Source organism: Centropristis striata, chromosome 5 (assembly GCF_030273125.1).
Source record: "Centropristis striata isolate RG_2023a ecotype Rhode Island chromosome 5, C.striata_1.0, whole genome shotgun sequence".
NCBI classification, from domain to species: domain Eukaryota; kingdom Metazoa; phylum Chordata; class Actinopteri; order Perciformes; family Serranidae; genus Centropristis; species Centropristis striata.
The window spans coordinates 38,933,249-38,951,787 of record NC_081521.1 but is presented as its reverse complement, the minus strand read 5'-3'; the positions used below and the strand labels follow the sequence as shown (position 1 = coordinate 38,951,787).

At 37.8% G+C, this 18,539-nt stretch overlaps 1 protein-coding gene across 2 annotated transcripts in view; it reads right to left on the bottom strand.

Moving 5' to 3' along the window:
- LOC131971353 (voltage-dependent L-type calcium channel subunit beta-4-like) overlaps nt 1-14,738 on the bottom strand; it is a 37,296-nt gene extending 22,558 nt beyond the window's left edge. Inside the window, exons 1-2 of one of the 2 annotated variants that reach the window (XM_059332769.1) lie at nt 14,370-14,738; nt 13,472-13,564 (exon numbers count right to left, since the gene is read on the bottom strand). In XM_059332769.1, coding sequence (XP_059188752.1) covers nt 13,472-13,564; nt 14,370-14,450 — 174 coding nt within the window. In that variant the 5' untranslated portion in view covers nt 14,451-14,738. The remainder of the gene's footprint in view (nt 1-13,471; nt 13,565-14,369) is intronic. The other variant, XM_059332770.1, reaches the window with a different exon arrangement.
- Between the last annotated feature and the right edge of the window lie 3,801 nt (nt 14,739-18,539).

Genomic DNA, 18,539 nt, shown 5'->3' with positions numbered 1-18,539 from the left:
TCCATGTGTTTGCTTTGAGGAGACATATATGTCTCACTTTAAATACATATTCCACTGTCAACGACTTTACTATTACTCTATCTTGGAATTGTCTCTACAGCAGAGGCGTTTACTATGGGCTGGTCTCACTGCAGCGAAGAAAATGTTGGCCTTGCGATGGCAACAGCCTCACACATTTTCGTGGCAGCAGTGGGCCAACTCTTTTCTAGACAACATGGTCTCACAGAAATCCGTGAAATAGCCACGGATTCGCTCAAATTTCCGTGAAACTGACACGGATTTCGCTACAATGCAAGTTAATGATGCAAGTCATATCCCGTGGCTATTCCAACATACAAAGTGATTATGTACATTCACTGAGTGAAGATTTAGAAAATAAAACATATATTTCTCGCTAGAAATGTGATCAAAATCCATTTTTATGCAGAAACTAAGTCAAAATATTGATTTTTCACTAAAAATGAGAGAACTGTCCGCCATGTTTTTTGTTCTGACCGCTGGGACCTTGAAAGTCACGTGACTTGGCACAAACCAATAGCCACGGGATATGACTGTCATTAACTTGCATTGTAGCGAAATCCGTGTCAGTTTCATGGAAATTTGAGTGATTCCGTGGCTATTCCACGGATTTTGAGTTAAGCGAAATCCGTGGCTATTTCACGGATTTCTGTGGGACCAGGTTGTTTCTAGATGTAGTAATGATGGAGAGATCTGTGGCTCGGGTGCATGGAGCCAGTCAGAAAACCCTACAAGCGTTGGATGAAGTTTACACTTTTGATTAGCCGTAGTTCCGTATTACATTTGTATATTTGCATTGTGTCCGTTTTTATATCTTGTAGAGGTCGGGAGATCATTAGGGGTTGGGGGAGGGTGGGGATATTTGTTCTGTTTCTGCACAGTATAAGATTTTGAGATGTTTAACCCATTGAAGCCTGGAAAGCGGATATGTCGTTTTGTAGTATTTGTATAAGCTCTCAAATACTTTTTGAATTTCATTTCTATCTGCTACAGAGGCTGAAAATCTATTATTTAGTAGAAGCGTTGACACTTTAAAATCGCCCAGAGGTTTTACAGGAAGTTTTAGGCGTCAATGGGTTAATACTCAAAACTTGTACTGTTGTGGAATTTCTGCTTCATATAAAACCAAAAAAAATTGATTTAAAAAAAGAAAAAGATAATAGATAAGTCCAAGGCTTCCAAGGCTACATAGGTAAATTTACTGTTTCTGTTCATGCTTTCATCCGTCATTCTGTTCTGCAGTCTTTGTGTGCAGGTGTGCATGCAAATATGTGTCCGTATTCATGAACACATTCATGTATCTCCAACACAATGCGTTGCTCTCCCACACCAGCCATCCTCTGGTAGACCAAATATAGCACAAAGGAGGCAACTGCTTCCTCTTCTCTCCTGCTTGGCCCCAATCCATTCCATCATCCCCCACAGTGCAGCACATATACATCCTCTGCTCCCCATGTTTATTCTCCAAGGACATCTCCTCATTAGCAAAATATATGCTAGCTATCATTTTTCATTGTAACAGCTGTAAGGACACATCCCAGGAATGACTCGCACATTATGCTGAAAGCGACAGATAAAAGCACACAAAGAGACATTTAGGTAAAAATGGTGAAAATGGCTTCATAGATGCTGATGCTGGCTTTTATTCAAAACCTGTCACGCAGAATATATTTACTTAAATGTCTGCTTCATAACCTGTCGAGCTGATGATCATTTAAACCTTTCCTAAAGCATAAATGGCATCTCAAATGTGAAGTTATCTGCTTTTATTTGTCTTATATAATGGGAACTAAAATATATTTGCATTTTTGGTGGTTGATAGGAGAAAAAAAAGTATTTTCTGACATTTAATAGCCAAAACATGTCATGTGGTTAATCAAGAAAGTAAGACAGTAACCATGATGCTTGTTTCCAAAGAGAAAAACAGAAAAAACACATAAGTGGTGATCTAGATGCAGTTTGGGTACTTTGTGTGTGTGTGTGTGTGTGTGTGTGTGTGTGTGTGTGTGTGTGTGTGTGTGTGTGCGTTCCTATATTTGGTATCTATTTGGCTTCTCTGAAGGAACTCAGTCCTGAATCTGTCAGTAAAGAGAACTGCTGCAGCAAAAAAACAAATCCAAGTTAGAGAAAGAAAAAGAGAGAGGTGAAACAGGATGCAAACAAGAAATAAAAATAATAAAAGAAGTGAGAAAATGAGACAGAAAGATAAACCTCTAACAGGTCACTTCAACATTCATCATGACATTATATACTGAGACGATCAAGCACATTCTTACAAACAAGGCAAGGTGTAAAGAAGATTTAAAAAACAGCACAGAATATAGTTTTCACTTTGGTTTTCCTCTCCTCCAGAGTGCAGTGACTTAGTCCTGGTCATCCATCTTGCCAACATATACAAACGAATCCTCTGGAGGACCAATTAGCAACAGCACAACAAAAGGAAATTCAGGCTCAAAATGCAAAAAAGAAAAGTGCCCAGGCATGAAAAACAAACCACCACCTTTAGCTTTCTCTGCACTCCACAATGCATACATATAATCCAAAATATTTTTTTACCACTTCAAGCCCCAGAGAAACAGCAAGCGAACACCTCTCCTCGTTTATTTGTGTGTGTGTGTGTGTGTGTGTGTGTCTATGTTAGATAACTAGATCTGATTTCTAGCACTCACAGGCTCTGCAAGGCAACACTGCACCAGTGCCAGAGCAGCACCGAGAGAGAGAAAAGGAGGGTGAGGAGGAAGAACGGGATGGATAGAAAGAGAAAGAGAAGGGGAGGAGATGTGGGGAGGGGGGTTGAATATTGTTGACAAGATATACTGAAAAGAGAAGGATGTTTACGAGGACGGAGAGTGACTGAAGGATGGTTGGAGAGACGAGAGAGCGTATAAACGATTTATACGACAAGATAAAGCGAAGCTATCTCGAGGGGAAGATGAGATTAGAACATAATAAAATGCTATGAAGGAGTGGAGTGAGACCTAGATATCTATCCTCATCGCAGATAGAAGAAAAGAGGGGAAACACAGCGGGAGGGAGAGAGGGAGGGAGGGAGGAGGAGGAGGACCAGGAGAAGACAGAGACACACACACACACACACACACAGAGGTGGTGAGAGCGACTTGCATACCTGGCTGATTAGGAGGACGGCGCTAGAGCCTGATAAAGACATGAATCTGATATTTTTCCCTGTCTTCACTGGGAACGCGCTCAAACACACAAAGATATAAAAGTGGAATAAATATGGTGGTGGGCGCAGGGGAAAGGTGTTATGTCAGAGAGCTGTTTAATGATGTTAGAACACAGAGAGCTGCCTGGGCTGTGATTATTAATGTTTGGACATGAGGCTGTGGACCTCTGCTGCACACTGGCGAACTGTCAAATCCTGAAACAAAACACCAGTGTAGCTGAGCAGAAATCTGTGTTTTTTTGCAGGTGAAGCTCAGCTGCAATGCAGAGTGTAATGATGTGAGTACATCTTTATCGTCTGGTCTGAGGGTGTCTTGTTTTTTTTTTTTCTTCTTCTGTTTTTTACTGCTAATGTCCCCGTCTGGGGCTAAATTTAACTCTGTTCCTTCCTATTCTGCTTCTGTGATTATTCTTCACACACTGCAACACTGATGGCCTCAACTCCACAGAGAGGGGCCAACGAGGAAGTGTGTCATCCAGCTAGTCGAGTCCTCGAGAGGGCCAAGTCATCCTACAGTCTTGGGACAGAACAGCAGGGGATTTCTACATTAATTTCATCAAGATCTTACCGATGATCACAGTTTACATTCAAATGGTTCTAGTTTTCTTTTGGAAAGACATGTGGGTGTCTTTATTATTTGGCTCTGTTCTTTAATCGTGGATTAAAGATGCAGTAGGCAGATCATTTTTTTCCTTCTTATTGGGCAAAAACTACATAACTAAATAAGCTTTCACCAAATTCTAACCCAAATTACAGTTCGGAAATTGAGTGATTGAATTTAATTGATTACAGTTTGGAAAAAATCCACCAAACGTCCACTGATCTCGTCTTACAGTGCAGTTTTATGTGCTTCAGAGGAACGCTGAAAGGACATATTCCGGACACAAATGCAACCATAGCCAGCTTTCACACATTACGTGTAGTTGATTTAAAAAAGGAAAAACTCTTTGTTATTCACCCGTGACGGAAAAAAAACCTGAGGTCTGAACCGAACTGTGCATGTGGAGAATGGTTACCAACCAAATTGAAGTGGTCTGAGAGAAACCTCTTCTACAAATCTAGCCAGTGACAGGAGACGGAGGCCAATCAAAGGTCAGTTCAGTGAGAGGGCGTTCCAATTTGCTGTTTTACAAGCCCAATTCTGTAAAAGTTGGGACACTATGTTAACCCATTGAAGCCTGGAAAGCGGATATGTCGTTTTGTAGTATTTGTATAAGCTCTCAAATACTTTTTGAATTTAATTTCTATCTGCTACAGAGGCTGAAAAATCTATTATTTAGTAGAAGAGTTGACACTTCTGTTGAATTCCCAGAAAAACTTCAGGTTTTAGGGGCCGATTTTAAAATCACCCAGAGGTTTTACAGGAAGTTTTAGGCGTCAATGGGTTAAATGTGAATAAAAACAGAATGCATCAAAATTCAGTACAGAGTTGGAAAAGCAAGTTATAATTTACTACCATTTTCAATTTAATAAATGTCACAACAGATCAGCAAAATATTACAACGTCCAATCAGGATTGTACAAATGAAGATGCATGTGCCCATCCCTTCAGACAGTGAAAGCCTGATCCTGCAGAAAAAGTTGCTATTACAGTTTGTGGTTGTAATAGCAACTTTCACAATCTTAGCAATCTTAGTTTTAGCAATGGTTCACTGCAAAGCAACCAAAAAAGGGAAGATGGATTTCCCAGCAATGGAGTCATGAGGGCGTTTAAGAGATGGATAGAAAATGTGTCTGGATACTAAGTTATCAGAGAAAAAACCTGAGCAAACATCAGCTCAGTGAAACTATTTTATCCAGTGTTTTTACCAGTTTTACCTTCGAATCACCGCTTCTGTTCGATTTGGAGAGGAGGAGACTTCTGTGGATAATTCGGCTCATGGTAAAAAAAACCTTCTGAACTATGAACACTGAAGGAATCCTCACCTTGAGAAGCTGACTGCCCGTACAGCAATGGTGATAAAGATTCCCATGTTACTGATCAGAGTTGCCAAACTGGCAGAAAATTGCAACCTCAGACAGTCATGTAGCATTACATGGAGGTTAATGTTAACCCTCTATTGTACGGTGTTGCCCTCAGGCAACATACCCATTTTTGGCCTGTCGAATTTCTAGTTTGAGTGATGTGATACTTTGAAAAAGAGGGAAGACCATAGGACACCACTAGCAATGCTTTAATTTGTCACATGACCTCCAGGAGGCCATATTGAAACCCTATTTTGTAGACTTTCAATTTTGCACCACAAAAAATCATTCAAAACGTCATTTCCTGACCCCTTTTCCATCTGAAAAAAAAAATCCTACTGATAGGTGAGTAAACCTTCATTTTTGATAGTTTCATACACTTAGACTGATCATGACATTCATTTCAATGGGTCGTTGGTTCAATGGTACAATGTTGCCTACAGGCAAAATCAGACAAGAAACCAGTTATAAAAGTTAATTTTATAATGTTTTTAAATTCAAAATGTAACGTATTGCACCCCGTTGAAGCTACTGAATCTTTTTCACATGTTTATTAAATAAATTATGTTAAATTTCATTTTAAAAACTTTCTTTTTCACTTGTGCACCTTTATGGTACAATGTTGGTTGCAATGTTCCCTATCTGGCATCATAATGCGTACCATTGAGGGTTAAGTCCCCTTTCGTTGTAGCAGCACTCGGTCTTTCAAGGAAACTTCTAGATCATTTGGCTTGTGATGAAAGTTATGGACATTGTCAAAGGCAGCTTCCCCCAATGCAGAAGTCTTAAAGCTTTTTTATGAGAAGGAGGTTTCAAATACCATCTGACAGGCAGTTCTGTTGCAATCACCATATTTTATTGGAATGTACCACATATGATCAAACTTATGATTTTGCTGATCTTACTTTTGATTTATCTAATTGAAATTGAGAACTCATTTTCGATTAAGAATTGAAATCGTGACACCCCTTTTTAACAGGTATAATGTCTATCATGTTTATCATCAGAGTTTAGCATGTTAGCATTTTGCTAATTAGCACAAAATACACAGTACAGCTGAGGCTCATGGGAATGTGCTTCTGCAGATATTGGACAAATTGAAAATTTGACCTGATGATAGCTCTGAAAGAAGTGTTCATGTGTTAATGTGTTTTAGTCTTTTTGGTCATTTAATGTATTTTTTTGTCATTTTGTGTTTGTTTTTTTAGTCATTTTGTGTCTTTTTTGGTCATTTTGTGTCTCTTTTGGTCATTTTGTGTCGTTTTTGGTCAGTTTGTATCTTTTTTTGTCAATCTGTGTCTTTTTGTGGTCATTTTTTGTCATTTTGTGGCCAATTTGAGTCCTTTTTTGCTTAATTTTAGGTAATTTTTTGGTCATTTTGTTAAAAGTAACAATTAAATATAAAAATATATATAAATGCACAGACAGAGAGATGTTTTAGTTGTTGTTTGCTTCATTATTTGTCCAAAATTCCTCGTATCAACTTAACAGGATCACCAAAGTTATTATAATTCATTGTCTGGGGCTCATGAATGTCTGTACAACACTTCATGACAATTCATCACATACTTGTTGAGATATTTCAGTGTGGACAAAAGTAGAGGACTGAGTGACAGATCAATGATGCTATCCCTAGAGCCACGATGCTAGCAAGGCCAACAACAATAGGTACCTATACAGCAGGAAAAACAACACGATAATTTACTGCTAATGGTTGGTAGTAATGCTGAGTATACGTGAAAACACAGCATGTTATTTGAAATTGTGTAAAATAAAATGCAAGAGTGCACGCTAATGCTAAAATCAAATTCCTGTGGCTTTATTTTCAGGAAGGAGATTCTGCACTACTGCAGAATATATTATTCAGGAGGCTGAAACACCAAAAAAAAAAAAAAGAAGAAGAAAAAACTGCAAGCTCCAGTGATTTGGAAATCCAGTAGCAAAATATCCAATTTCAAAAGGTGTTCGATTAACTGTGCGGTCATAATTCAATGTCAGCAAGTTACACATGCACAGAGCTCTCTTGATACAAAACGCAATAAATCACCCTGTGGTTGCATCAATATCAAAGTCAGGATCAGGCACACTGTATGTCAAATTGATCAATCACGAGAGTCGGCGAGGAGCTGTGAAGAGCGCACACGGGAATGACGGCAATCAGAAAGTAAAGCAGGTGAAGGAATGAGAGAAACAAAAGCGTTTTGTTGAAGAAGGAGGAGGCGAGACAAAGGAAAACAGAGAGAGGAGCGGCGACACTACGATGGAAACGCTACAAAAGAGATGAAGCAGGAGACAGGAGGAGAAGGAGTTTCAGCCAGGAGGGAGAAGAAGAAGAAGAAGGAGAAGAAGAAGCTGGACTGTGATGAGAGTCATTTGTACTTACTCAGTTAATGTGGTGATGCTGCTGCTGCCGGTCCCTCCCTCTCTCTATACACTACATGCTGTAAAATGCAGACAGACTGTACTGTGTCCCGTCCCCTACCCAGGGACGTCCTGCACTGGAGCCGGCAACACCTTCTTTTCTATTCTTACCCCACCTCATCCCATCCAAACACACACACACACACACACACTCACTCACACACACACTCTCTCACACACACCACAACAACAACCAACGCAGCTTTTTGCGTCACTTGATCAAACCACCTCTCTAAATTTACATCAGTCCAATCCAACATGCACAGGTAGAGAGCAAACAGAGAAGCTGTAGTAATCACAGCACACACAGCTCAAGACGTGTCCTCCTGTCTCAAGCCCTCATGTCCTACATATAACACATATATCCACACTTATGGCAGCATACTGCTTATTGTATCCTGCTGCAGAAATGAGTCATACTCCACTGCTCCTCCATAGACACCCCACCCCTATCACAGACAAGAAACTATCTGCTCTGCTTGTGAAATCTACTCCTTCTGCATGAAACACTTTATCATATCACCTTTTGGGGGAACGGAGGGAGGGCAGGGGAGTGGAGGGGAGGGGAGGGAGGGAGGGGGGTTGTGCCTGTTGTGCCTGTTGTGCGTGCACAGAAAGAGAAGGTATAATGATTGAAAAGAAACTAAAAGGTGCTCGTGTGAACAATGAACCCACACATCACATCGCCCGAGGCCTTCAAAATGAGCATCATGAATATTTTAAGCCGTGCAATATTCTCAGGGAATCTGGAGATTGTCATTAAGCCCCCGGATCAGGATAACTAATGTCCCCGCCTGAAGAAGATGTCTGCTCAGCCCTTTTTTTTTCGCTCCTTCTCACCAGCGTTTCTCAGTTAGACTGCTCCACATTCCCTCTCGCTAATGGTGCTGTGCATGAAAGCGAGGTATTTTTTCATGATGTTTGCAATGACTCGTTCTGTTAGGAAAGAAATATCATGCCTCGAGTCCTCAAAACCTTGTGAGTGAATCTTAATGCGCAACTTTATTTTAATGAAGAACTTTTAAATGAAGCGTTTCAGCTTGGAATATGCACATTATGGATTTTTTTTTTTAACTGATACCGATATTAGACCCGTTAACAGGACTAAAGTGACTCTAGCATCACACACAATTGTGCACACAGTTTGTTGCAGAAGAAGTCACAAACAGGCTAAAATACTAGAGCACGAGCGATATGGGATTTTTCAGACCAATGCCGATACTGATTTCAGAGAGGGAAAATTCATTGAAAACCGATATGGTGGACGATATAGCAATTTTTTGAGCTGGAATGAAAATAGGAAAAAATAAAAATTTATGTGGATTGCACACAGATTTCCACCACTCTGCAAATGTACCCAGAGAGCTACTTTCTCAAACATAAAACTTTATTAAATAATATTTTATATTATTATACATTATACAAACAATGTATTACATTATCAGCCAATTCTATAAATGATAACTAACAAAATAAAGAATAAATATGAATAAAATAAATAGCCAAATAAACAACACTGGTCGATTGCTGACTATAAAAAAATGATAAAAAAATAAATAGCTAACACCATTTTTTAAATCACACCAAGCAACATTTTCGTTAAAAAAAAAAGTTTTCATAATGGCACAAATCAGACAGCATATACACCGATACGCCTTTGATTGGCCAATATCGGCCGATAATATTTGTCAACCGATATACACTACTGGTCAAAAGTTTTAGAACACACCAACTTTTCCAGAATTTAATTGAAAATGATGCAGTTTAATGTCTCAGTGTACTCTGAAATTAATGCACATTTGCAACATTTAAAATTCTTTATTGAGCATGATAGTGTTTTGAAAGTAAAAAAAAGATTCAAAATCACATTTTATGTTGGACTAAAGGACTAAAAAAAGACACAAAATGACCAAAAGAAGACACAAAATGACCAAAAAAAGACACAAAATGACTAAAAAAAGACACAAAATGACTAAAAAAAGACACAAAATGACTTACAAAGACATGAAAATAATTCAAAAATGGACAAAATAGCCCAAGAGTCCATAGAGTTAAGTTGTTAACCCATTTCTTGTTCCCTGAAAAAGGCCTACTTGTATAATTCTGAAATGTACATTATTTTTCAGTTTTGGTTAAGCTTACCTTTTTTTATTGACCTCTGGCAGTTCACCACTTACCTTTGTACCATTTCAAGCTGTTCATTTGACTTGAACTGCTTGAATTTCAATAAAAAACTGGAAAAATTGGGGTGTTCTAAAACTTTTGACTGGTAGTGTATATTTGGTCTCTATTAAAAACACAACAACACGTTAATCACAGGAAGAGTTGTTATTCGTTTTGCGGTGGGCAAAACCAAAAGGTACTAATAAAATTCTTCATTTTTATACATATACATTACATAATGTTTTGAACTCGCCTATCCCCATGTGACAAATTGTTATAATATCCAGACAGCATTTAAACAGCAAAATAAAGAAAAAGTAGTCTTTTTTGCCAGCTAGTTTTCTTTGCGATCAGAGTCAGGCATGCATGCACATTGTCAATGTTTATATAAAAATAACTGGTCTTTTGCCAATACTATACAATAACCGATAATTCACAATTTGTTGTTATTTTTTAAAATCCTGCAGTTTATGCACAACTGAAGGTAAGAAAGGCTAGGACATAGAGAGCAAAGATGGATGATTTTATATTCCATAACTCTGATTGACCAAAGCTAACTGACCTCACTATTGTTAACACAACAACAAAAATATTATATATTTCTATTTATGTTCATTTACATTTCTAGCAAAGTACATCAAAGAACTTCACAAAACTTTTATAGAGCGCTTTGACAAAATCTGTCAAATCAGACATGTCAATGTATAAAATCCTATCAATCCATCAATAATTGATCTCAATACATAATGACATAAATTAGAGCCCAATTTATTTATTTTTATTATTATTTATAAGTTTATTTCCATTTTTTATTTTATGATTCCTTTTATTTATTTTTTAATCTTGATATAACTTGTGTTTAATTGCATAGTGTTTTTTTTTTCCTGGTCTGTTGACCCTTTGTTTGGGCACTCATGATATTAGATTTTTAATTACACAATTATCGAGAATTCACATTTTTTCATATTTCATATTTTTGCAATGTCTATAGAAAATTAGAAAAAAAAAATTCTGTCAAAATGTATTTTTTTACTGTGTTTATAGTGTGTTTGCCTCTTTTTTTTTGCAAATGATTTACACTCAAAATAAATACAAGTGTAGTGAGCTGGAGAGATAGTGTCTGTAAAGATAACTGTATAAAAGTAAACAAACAGGACATTATCATATATTATTAACATGATATATTTTTCTAATTATTGTTAACAGTCATTGTCAACAGGTATATCGCAACACATCTATACAAGTTTTGAGTAATTTTTCAAGCAAGAATGGCCAAAATGTCTTGCTTTTAGATGTTCAGATAAGAGAATTTTCTGCTTGTTTGTAATATTTATGTTAGTAAATCAATTTAAGGATTGTCAATCAGGATTTGGAAAGTTACAATACTACTTCTGTATCAATTACACAATTTTTTTAAGACAATCGACCCCAGGGAAAGCTCTCTGTATTTCACAGTGTAATGGAGCTTTGGTGTCTGTGGCCACATTCAAAATTTTAGGGATGGCATATTTAAAACATGCCAGTTTGGAATTATTTGCATGAGAAAAGTTCAAGAAACAGCTCCTCAGACCTCACCTTTACCTGTTTGTGCAATTACTCCCACTGCCAGAAAGGTGAGACAAAAATTCTGCACTCAAAAATATACATTTTCTGACAATCGGCTTATCGATAAATCATTTCAGCACTACTTCATCTGCTAGCAATGTTTTTATATACTCAGTTTAGAATTTAGTTGATTAAGTCAACAAAAAGCTGGTTGAAATGCAACAACAACATTATTCTTTATTATCGATTAATCTGTAGCTTACTTTCTTAAGTGACTATAAAAAGTCTTAAAACAGTGAAAAATATCCATCATACTTTTGTTACGACTTGTTTTGTTTAACCAACATTCTGCAAATGTGAGTGTGTACATTTTCAGGGGAAAATACCCTGAAAATGTACTTTAAATGATTAATTCATTGTAAAATAGTTGCAGATTAAATTTCAGTCTCATCATTTAACCAATTATTTAACTACCTCAGTGTTGTATGTGACATGTATGTATGTATGTATGTATGTATGTACACTACCGGTCAAAAGTTTTAGAACACCCCAATTTTTCCAGTTTTTTATTGAAATTCAAGCAGTTCAAGTCAAATGAACAGCTTGAAAGGGTACAAAGGTAAGTGGTGAACTGCCAGAGGTAAATAAAAAAAGGTAAGCTTAACCAAAACTGAAAAATAATGTACATTTCAGAATTATACAAGTAGGCCTTTTTCAGGGAACAAGAAATTGGTTAACTTAACTCTATGGAGTCTTGGGCTATTTTGTCCATTTTTGAATTATTTTCATGTCTTTGTAAGTCATTTTGTGTGTTTTTTTGTCATTTTGTGTCTTTTTTTAGTCCTTTAGTCCAACATAAAATGTGATTTTGAATCTTTTTTTACTTTCAAAACACTATCATGCTCAACAAAGAATTTTAAATGTTGCAAATGTGCATTCATTTCAGAGTAGACTGAGACATTAAACTGCATAATTTTCAATTAAATTCTGGAAAAGTTGGTGTGTTCTAAAACTTTTGACCAGTAGTGTATATATGTATGTTTTAATGTTTTAATGAACTTCCAGATGGGCCAAAGACAATTGTTCACTGTAGTGAACAATAAAGTTTTATTCCATTGGAATCTATTGCTATTCTGCTCTTCTGCTCTAGATTAATTAATCAGGACTAAATGGTTACTTGAGATGGTGTAAAAGCCTGCAGAAATACAGAAAGTCTTGTAGTTTCTGTCATTACTACATCAGGCTCCTTTTGAGGAGGGATATTTGAATCCTTCCCAACTTCTGACTTTCTCTCTTTGATGTGTCGAAGCTCGTGAAGCTCGGGGATCTAGCGGCGGTTTGAGATGAGCTCTGCATGCACAGTGAACCTCTTGACTCCTCACAGCCTGGTTTCTACCCGAGACTGTATAAAGGTTTCTACAGGGATCAAGTTCTCCCCTCTGCTGGACTCTCTGTGACACTACAACCCCTGACACCCTAATCAAATACATCTTCAGTAACACATGGAGGTCAATTAAAACAAAAGTCTTGATCAAATCAGCTGATCTAGACAAACAACACCATATGATTCACAACAGTCCTGCAGTAACATCATGAGAGTTAGAGTTTTGTCTTAAATAACACCAACTCTCCATCTGAGTCTTCCGCATATGCTTGACCTGAAAACATTAATTAAAAAAACTGGGCTGTGTTGGGAATTTGATGCAAGACATTGCCACTTTTCAAGCATTTTGCTGCTCTCTGCTGGGCAAAACCACAACTGAACCTGAGCAGGCAGCTCTGAGGATGAAGATGCAGAGCAGAGGCATACAACAAACAAGAAATACTGCTACAAATGTCTTTTTGCGGCTAATTTGAGTCCAAAAAGGAGGAACTTGGATTCCCCACCAATAGCTTATATCTGAAACAAATATAGGCCCTTCAGCAATGCCAACAAAACAATGCGCAGACCCCTGATCTGTTAAAAGAGCATCTTCAAACCCTTTATAGAGACTTTAGAGCACAGCATGGCCTACATTTTCCATAGAAGCTGCAGCTCTTCCCTCCCACTGACAATCAGTGTGATAATCAGCCTGTGACTGTGATGCACCAGGGCATGATGAAGCCTACAATGCATGCATAAATAAAGAAAAGGAAGCCAACACGGCTCCAGGAGCTTTTTTTTTTTCTTACCTGCCGTTTGATGAAGCTGGATGTTGTGTCAGAAGACGTACTGCCATCTGAGCGTTTGAAGCGGCTCTTGCGTTTAGGCAACTTCCTGGGCAGCTGTGATGAAAGAGACACACACAAGTGAGGGAATAACTAAAGACAGATAATCAGATAGCATTAAACCAGCTTGAAATATGATATTTTTTTATGTTTTGTTGTTATTTTTGGCAAAATAAAAGCCTTAATTTAGGGAGAACTGGTGCAAAAGAGCTGCTGTGCAGCAGAGCAGCATCCAAAATCAGCTGTAGTTTTGCCAATACCACAAATATTTCAGGACTAAATTAATCCAGCTGCACATACTGGTCTGTGTAATGCAGGAGACAGATTCTCCACAGGCCTCTTGTAACACAGTCCGTTAATAAGAAAGCGTGGATGTTGCAGTGAGTGCTGACAGGCCCTGTAGATTCAGGCTACAGGTGAGTCAGAGTCATAGTCTGCCTGTAGCTTTACACCAGTAAAAAATCAGCACATATTCATGTTACTCATATTTCCAAAATGAGTGTAAGGTAATGCACTGAAATAAATAATAAAAATATATTTTTTAAAAAGGCCTGATCAGACTCAAGCAGCAGATGAATCAACATGGAAGATTTTATCCTGTGTGTATGAGAGGCTTTATAACCATATGTGAGGCTACTTAATGATCACACACACACTGGCTTTTCACCGATCAAGCGTCAATCTGCAGTTTCAGTGAAGGCGGACGTGAAATAAATAAATAAATAAAAAAAGTAGCTCGCTGCCAAATCGCGACGCCTCAATCTCAACAACAAGTAGCAAGACATTAGCTCACCTTTTATGTCCCTCCGCCAGCACTTCTTAGCTGTGTGAATAAAAGGAGTGAAAAGTGTGGTGGATTTACCTGAAAATAGTGCGATTGAGAGCCTGTTTCCACAGCAGACAGTGGGTCTACGGGCGATTTGGACATTTTGACTTGCACCATCTATTGAGAGCGCAGGGAGGCGGGATGCACACAGACATGGGTTACTGGAGGAAACAAGGGACACAAAATACATCTAAAATGCAGTAAAGGCAGCGGGGGAAGCGGCATGGAGAGGCGGAAAATATGGAGGGGAAAAGGGCGATTAATCTCCGGGATCAGATGGTATGAAAATAGCTAGGGTAAGAAAACAAAAGGTGTGTTATAAGCTACATCGGGGGTAAAAATGTAAAGCGAGCAGGAAAAATGCCGGAGCTAAAATAAAGCGTTAGGGCTGAAGCGTCATCGCTCGAGAAAACCGTACAGGTCCGTACTAAGTGTGAGTCTCTGCCGGGGGTGTCAATGTTGCCTTCACTGGCACAAAAATCAATTAAAACGGGATACAGGTATGTCATTTTAATAATTTTGTTTTTAAGAGATGTGTGTGTTTATTTAAACACTGTGTTCCCTCTCGTTTATGTGCAATATTTGTCTGTTAAAGGAGGATTCAAATCGTTAACCACAGTCAAATGTATGTGGAATCTTCAAAGAGTGGATCTTTGAATTTATAATACAGGGGAGACTTTTTTTTTTTTTTTTTTTTGATTGAACGCATTTGAAAAATTTATTGAAAAACACTTTTAAAATTTAAGAGGGATGGGGAAATAATTATTAAGTTGTAATTCCACAGTGTAAAAATATTCAAGTACTACCTAATAATCAGGAGCATGTATTTTTAAAGTATTAAAAGTAACATTACTGCAGTAATACAGAACAATGCCGCCTGTGACTGTTTTACTTTTTTATATTACATAATCAGATTATCACTACTCATGCATGACTATAAAAGCAAATCTCACTGTTCAATTGAATGAGGGTTTTTTTGCTATTATTTTGTACAGCATTGCAACTAGTGATCATTTACATTGTTGGATTTAACTGTTGATTATTTTCTAGATTAATTGATAGATTGTTATCTGAAAATAGTAAGAAACAGAATGGTCCAAAGTTACAGTAATCTTGAAACAACAAAAAAGTAGAAGTGCATACATCAAAATGTTTATGCAAAATGGTTCATTTAAGAAAAATATATATCATAAAACCACATTATAATCAGTGATGCATTAATGTGTTAGCATCAATCATTCTGCTGCTGGTAAATATTTTTCAGCTACTTTACATACTCCTGGATGTATTAATCTATAATAGTATATACTAATTTGTAAGTGAATTTATTTCTTCATATCTGCAGATCTGCAAAATCTGTTTTTGCAAAACATCTAGTAATGCAGACAAATAAATGTAGTTCAGTCAAAAGTGCTATTAGCCTCCAAAATGTAGTGGAGTAAAAATAAAATTTAAATACTTATTAAAGTACCTTAATACTGTACTTAAGTTTGATATAATTGAACATGTACTAGTTACATATATATATTTATATATATATATCCATGATCAAAATTTAAATATTTAAGAAGAAACGGAGCACAAGAGCAGTGTCGTCCGAGTACTTCTGCATGTAGCAGGACTCAGAGTTGTATTTGAAGTCCGCTGTGTACAGTGTAAACAGGAAGGGAGCCAGAACAGTGCCTTGTGGAGCCCCTGTGCTGCTCATTAATGTCCCAGAAACACAGTTCCCCAACCTGACATACTGTGGTCTTCCTGTCAGCTAATCTGTGATCCAGGAGATAAAGGAAAGATCCACTCCACTTTCGCTGTGGCTCAGTTGGTAATGCAATCGCCCACTGATCAGAAGGTTGGTGGTTCAATTCCCTACATCTTGGGCAAGATACTGGTCCCCAAATGGCCCACTGACGTTGTGTTCATCGGTGTGTGAAGGAATTCCCAATGGTGGCAGTGTGCCCTGGTAGCAACATTGGAATTGGGTGAGGCTTCTGTATTGAATCTGTTGAAGAACTGGTTGAGTTCATCAGCTGTTTCTACATCACCCGGCTGTTTTTTCTTGTTGTTGTAACCAGAGATGGTGTTGATTCCTGTCCACATTTCACGGATGTTGCTGTTCTGTAGATTTCTCTCCAGTTTCTTCTTGAATTCCACCTTTCCTATCTTTAGTCTCTTCTTCAACTTATATTGTACTTGTTTCAGCCGTGCTTTGTCACCATCTCTAAAAGTTGCCTTCTTCCCATTGAGGATTGCCTTTAAATCACTAGTAATCCAAGGTTTGTTATTGTGGAAACAGCCATTTCTTGACTGTGAGTTTAGTTGTAGGCTTTCTCCACACACAGGGTTTGTAACAAGTCTTCAGAAGAACTAAGTTGTGATCTGATCTTCCAATGGGGGCAAGGCAGTAGCTCTGTAAGTAAGTGTAAGTGTTTGACATTAGCATACAGTAGATCAAGGGTTTTATTGGTGGGACAATTAACAAACTGTGTAAATCCAGTCAGGTGGGAGGAGAGAGAAACATGATTGAAATCTCCTGATATTATCAAGAATGCTTCTGGGTGTTTAGTCTGTATCCTAGCAACGAGGTCATGTAGAATTCACATGGAACTTCAGCAGTTGCCTATGGTGGAATGTACACAAGTATTGTTATGATATGACTGAACTCCCTTGGTACATAATATGGTCTCATACTAACTGCCAATAATTCAATGTCTGGACATCACGCCTTCTCTTTGACAGTAACATGTGCAGGACTGCACCATCTCTGGTTCACAAATAAAGCCAAGCTCCCACCTTTTTTCTTGCCAGTAGCATTAGCATCTCTGTGAAGCCAGGTAGATCCACATTGGAGTCTGAGATGTCTTGATTCAGTCACGTTTCTGTAAAACACAAGAGACTACACTCACAGTATTATTTCCAACATGGTCTCACAGAAATCCGTGAAATAGCCACGGATTTCGCTTAACTCAAAATCCATGGAATAGCCACGGAATCGCTCAAATTTCCGTGAAACTGACACGGATTTTGCGACAATGCAAGTTAATGACAGTCATATCCCGTGGCTGTTCCAACATACAAAGTGATTATGTACATTCACTGAGTGAAGATTTAGAAAATAAAACATATATTTCTCGCTAGAAATGTGATCAAAATCCATTTTTATGCAGAAACTAAGTCAAAATATTGATTTTTCACTAAAAATGAGAGAACTGCCCGCCATGTTTTTTGTTCTGACCGCTGGGACCTTGAAAGTCACGTGACTTGGAACAAACCAATAGGGAAAAATATCCATGGAATAGCCACGGGATATGACTGTCATTAACTTGCATTGTAGCGAAATCCGTGTCAGTTTCACGGAAATTTGAGCGATTCCGTGGCTATTCCACGGATTTTGAGTTAAGTGAAATCTGTGGCTATTTCACGGATTTCTGTGAGACCAGGTTCATAATTTCTGAGTCTTCACCAATATCTCCACTTCATCAGTCTTGTTGGGCAGAGAGTGGAAATTCCCCATGATGAATGACAGCAGAAAAGGCTTTTATCTCCATTTCCGAGCCTTAACTTTTGCACCAGCACGGCAACCACGAAAACACGTCTTCAGCTCAGCTAGAATAGGGTGATATTGCTCCGTTTCAGTGAAAAAAGCTCCTCTCTTGAATAAACTCTTCTCTCCACAGAAGTATCCACCAAAAATATTATAAAAATACATAAAAACTTGAGAACAAATTTGAGAAAAATCAGAGAGCTAACAAACTATGCTGCTCCTTCATGAAGCACATTCCGGAACGCGGATGCAGATTTTACTTATGTAAGGGATCTGAATACTATTTGGACCACTGATGAAATTGTCAGTCCAGAACTTGTCACAATCTTGAGAGAAAAGTCTAATCAGGCAAAAATCAAATATCTTGCTTAAGATATTTTGTCAAAGGATCATTGAAGACCAAAGAGCAAACAGGAGAATGAATAAAGGACTTAACTGCATCCAACAGGTGACCAGAAATACTGAATATGGATAGCCTACAGAAATGTTGCTCTGTCTCGGTTTGATGTAAGTTACGTTAACGTTAGCGATAGCATAACAGCTCTTACTGCAAGAATTGTCAGGACAGTTTTCAGAGCCCCAATGCCCGTACACTCAAAAAAATAACTTGTTCCCACAATAAAATAAAATTATGGAAATAATTTCCACCTAAATAAAATGCTTTA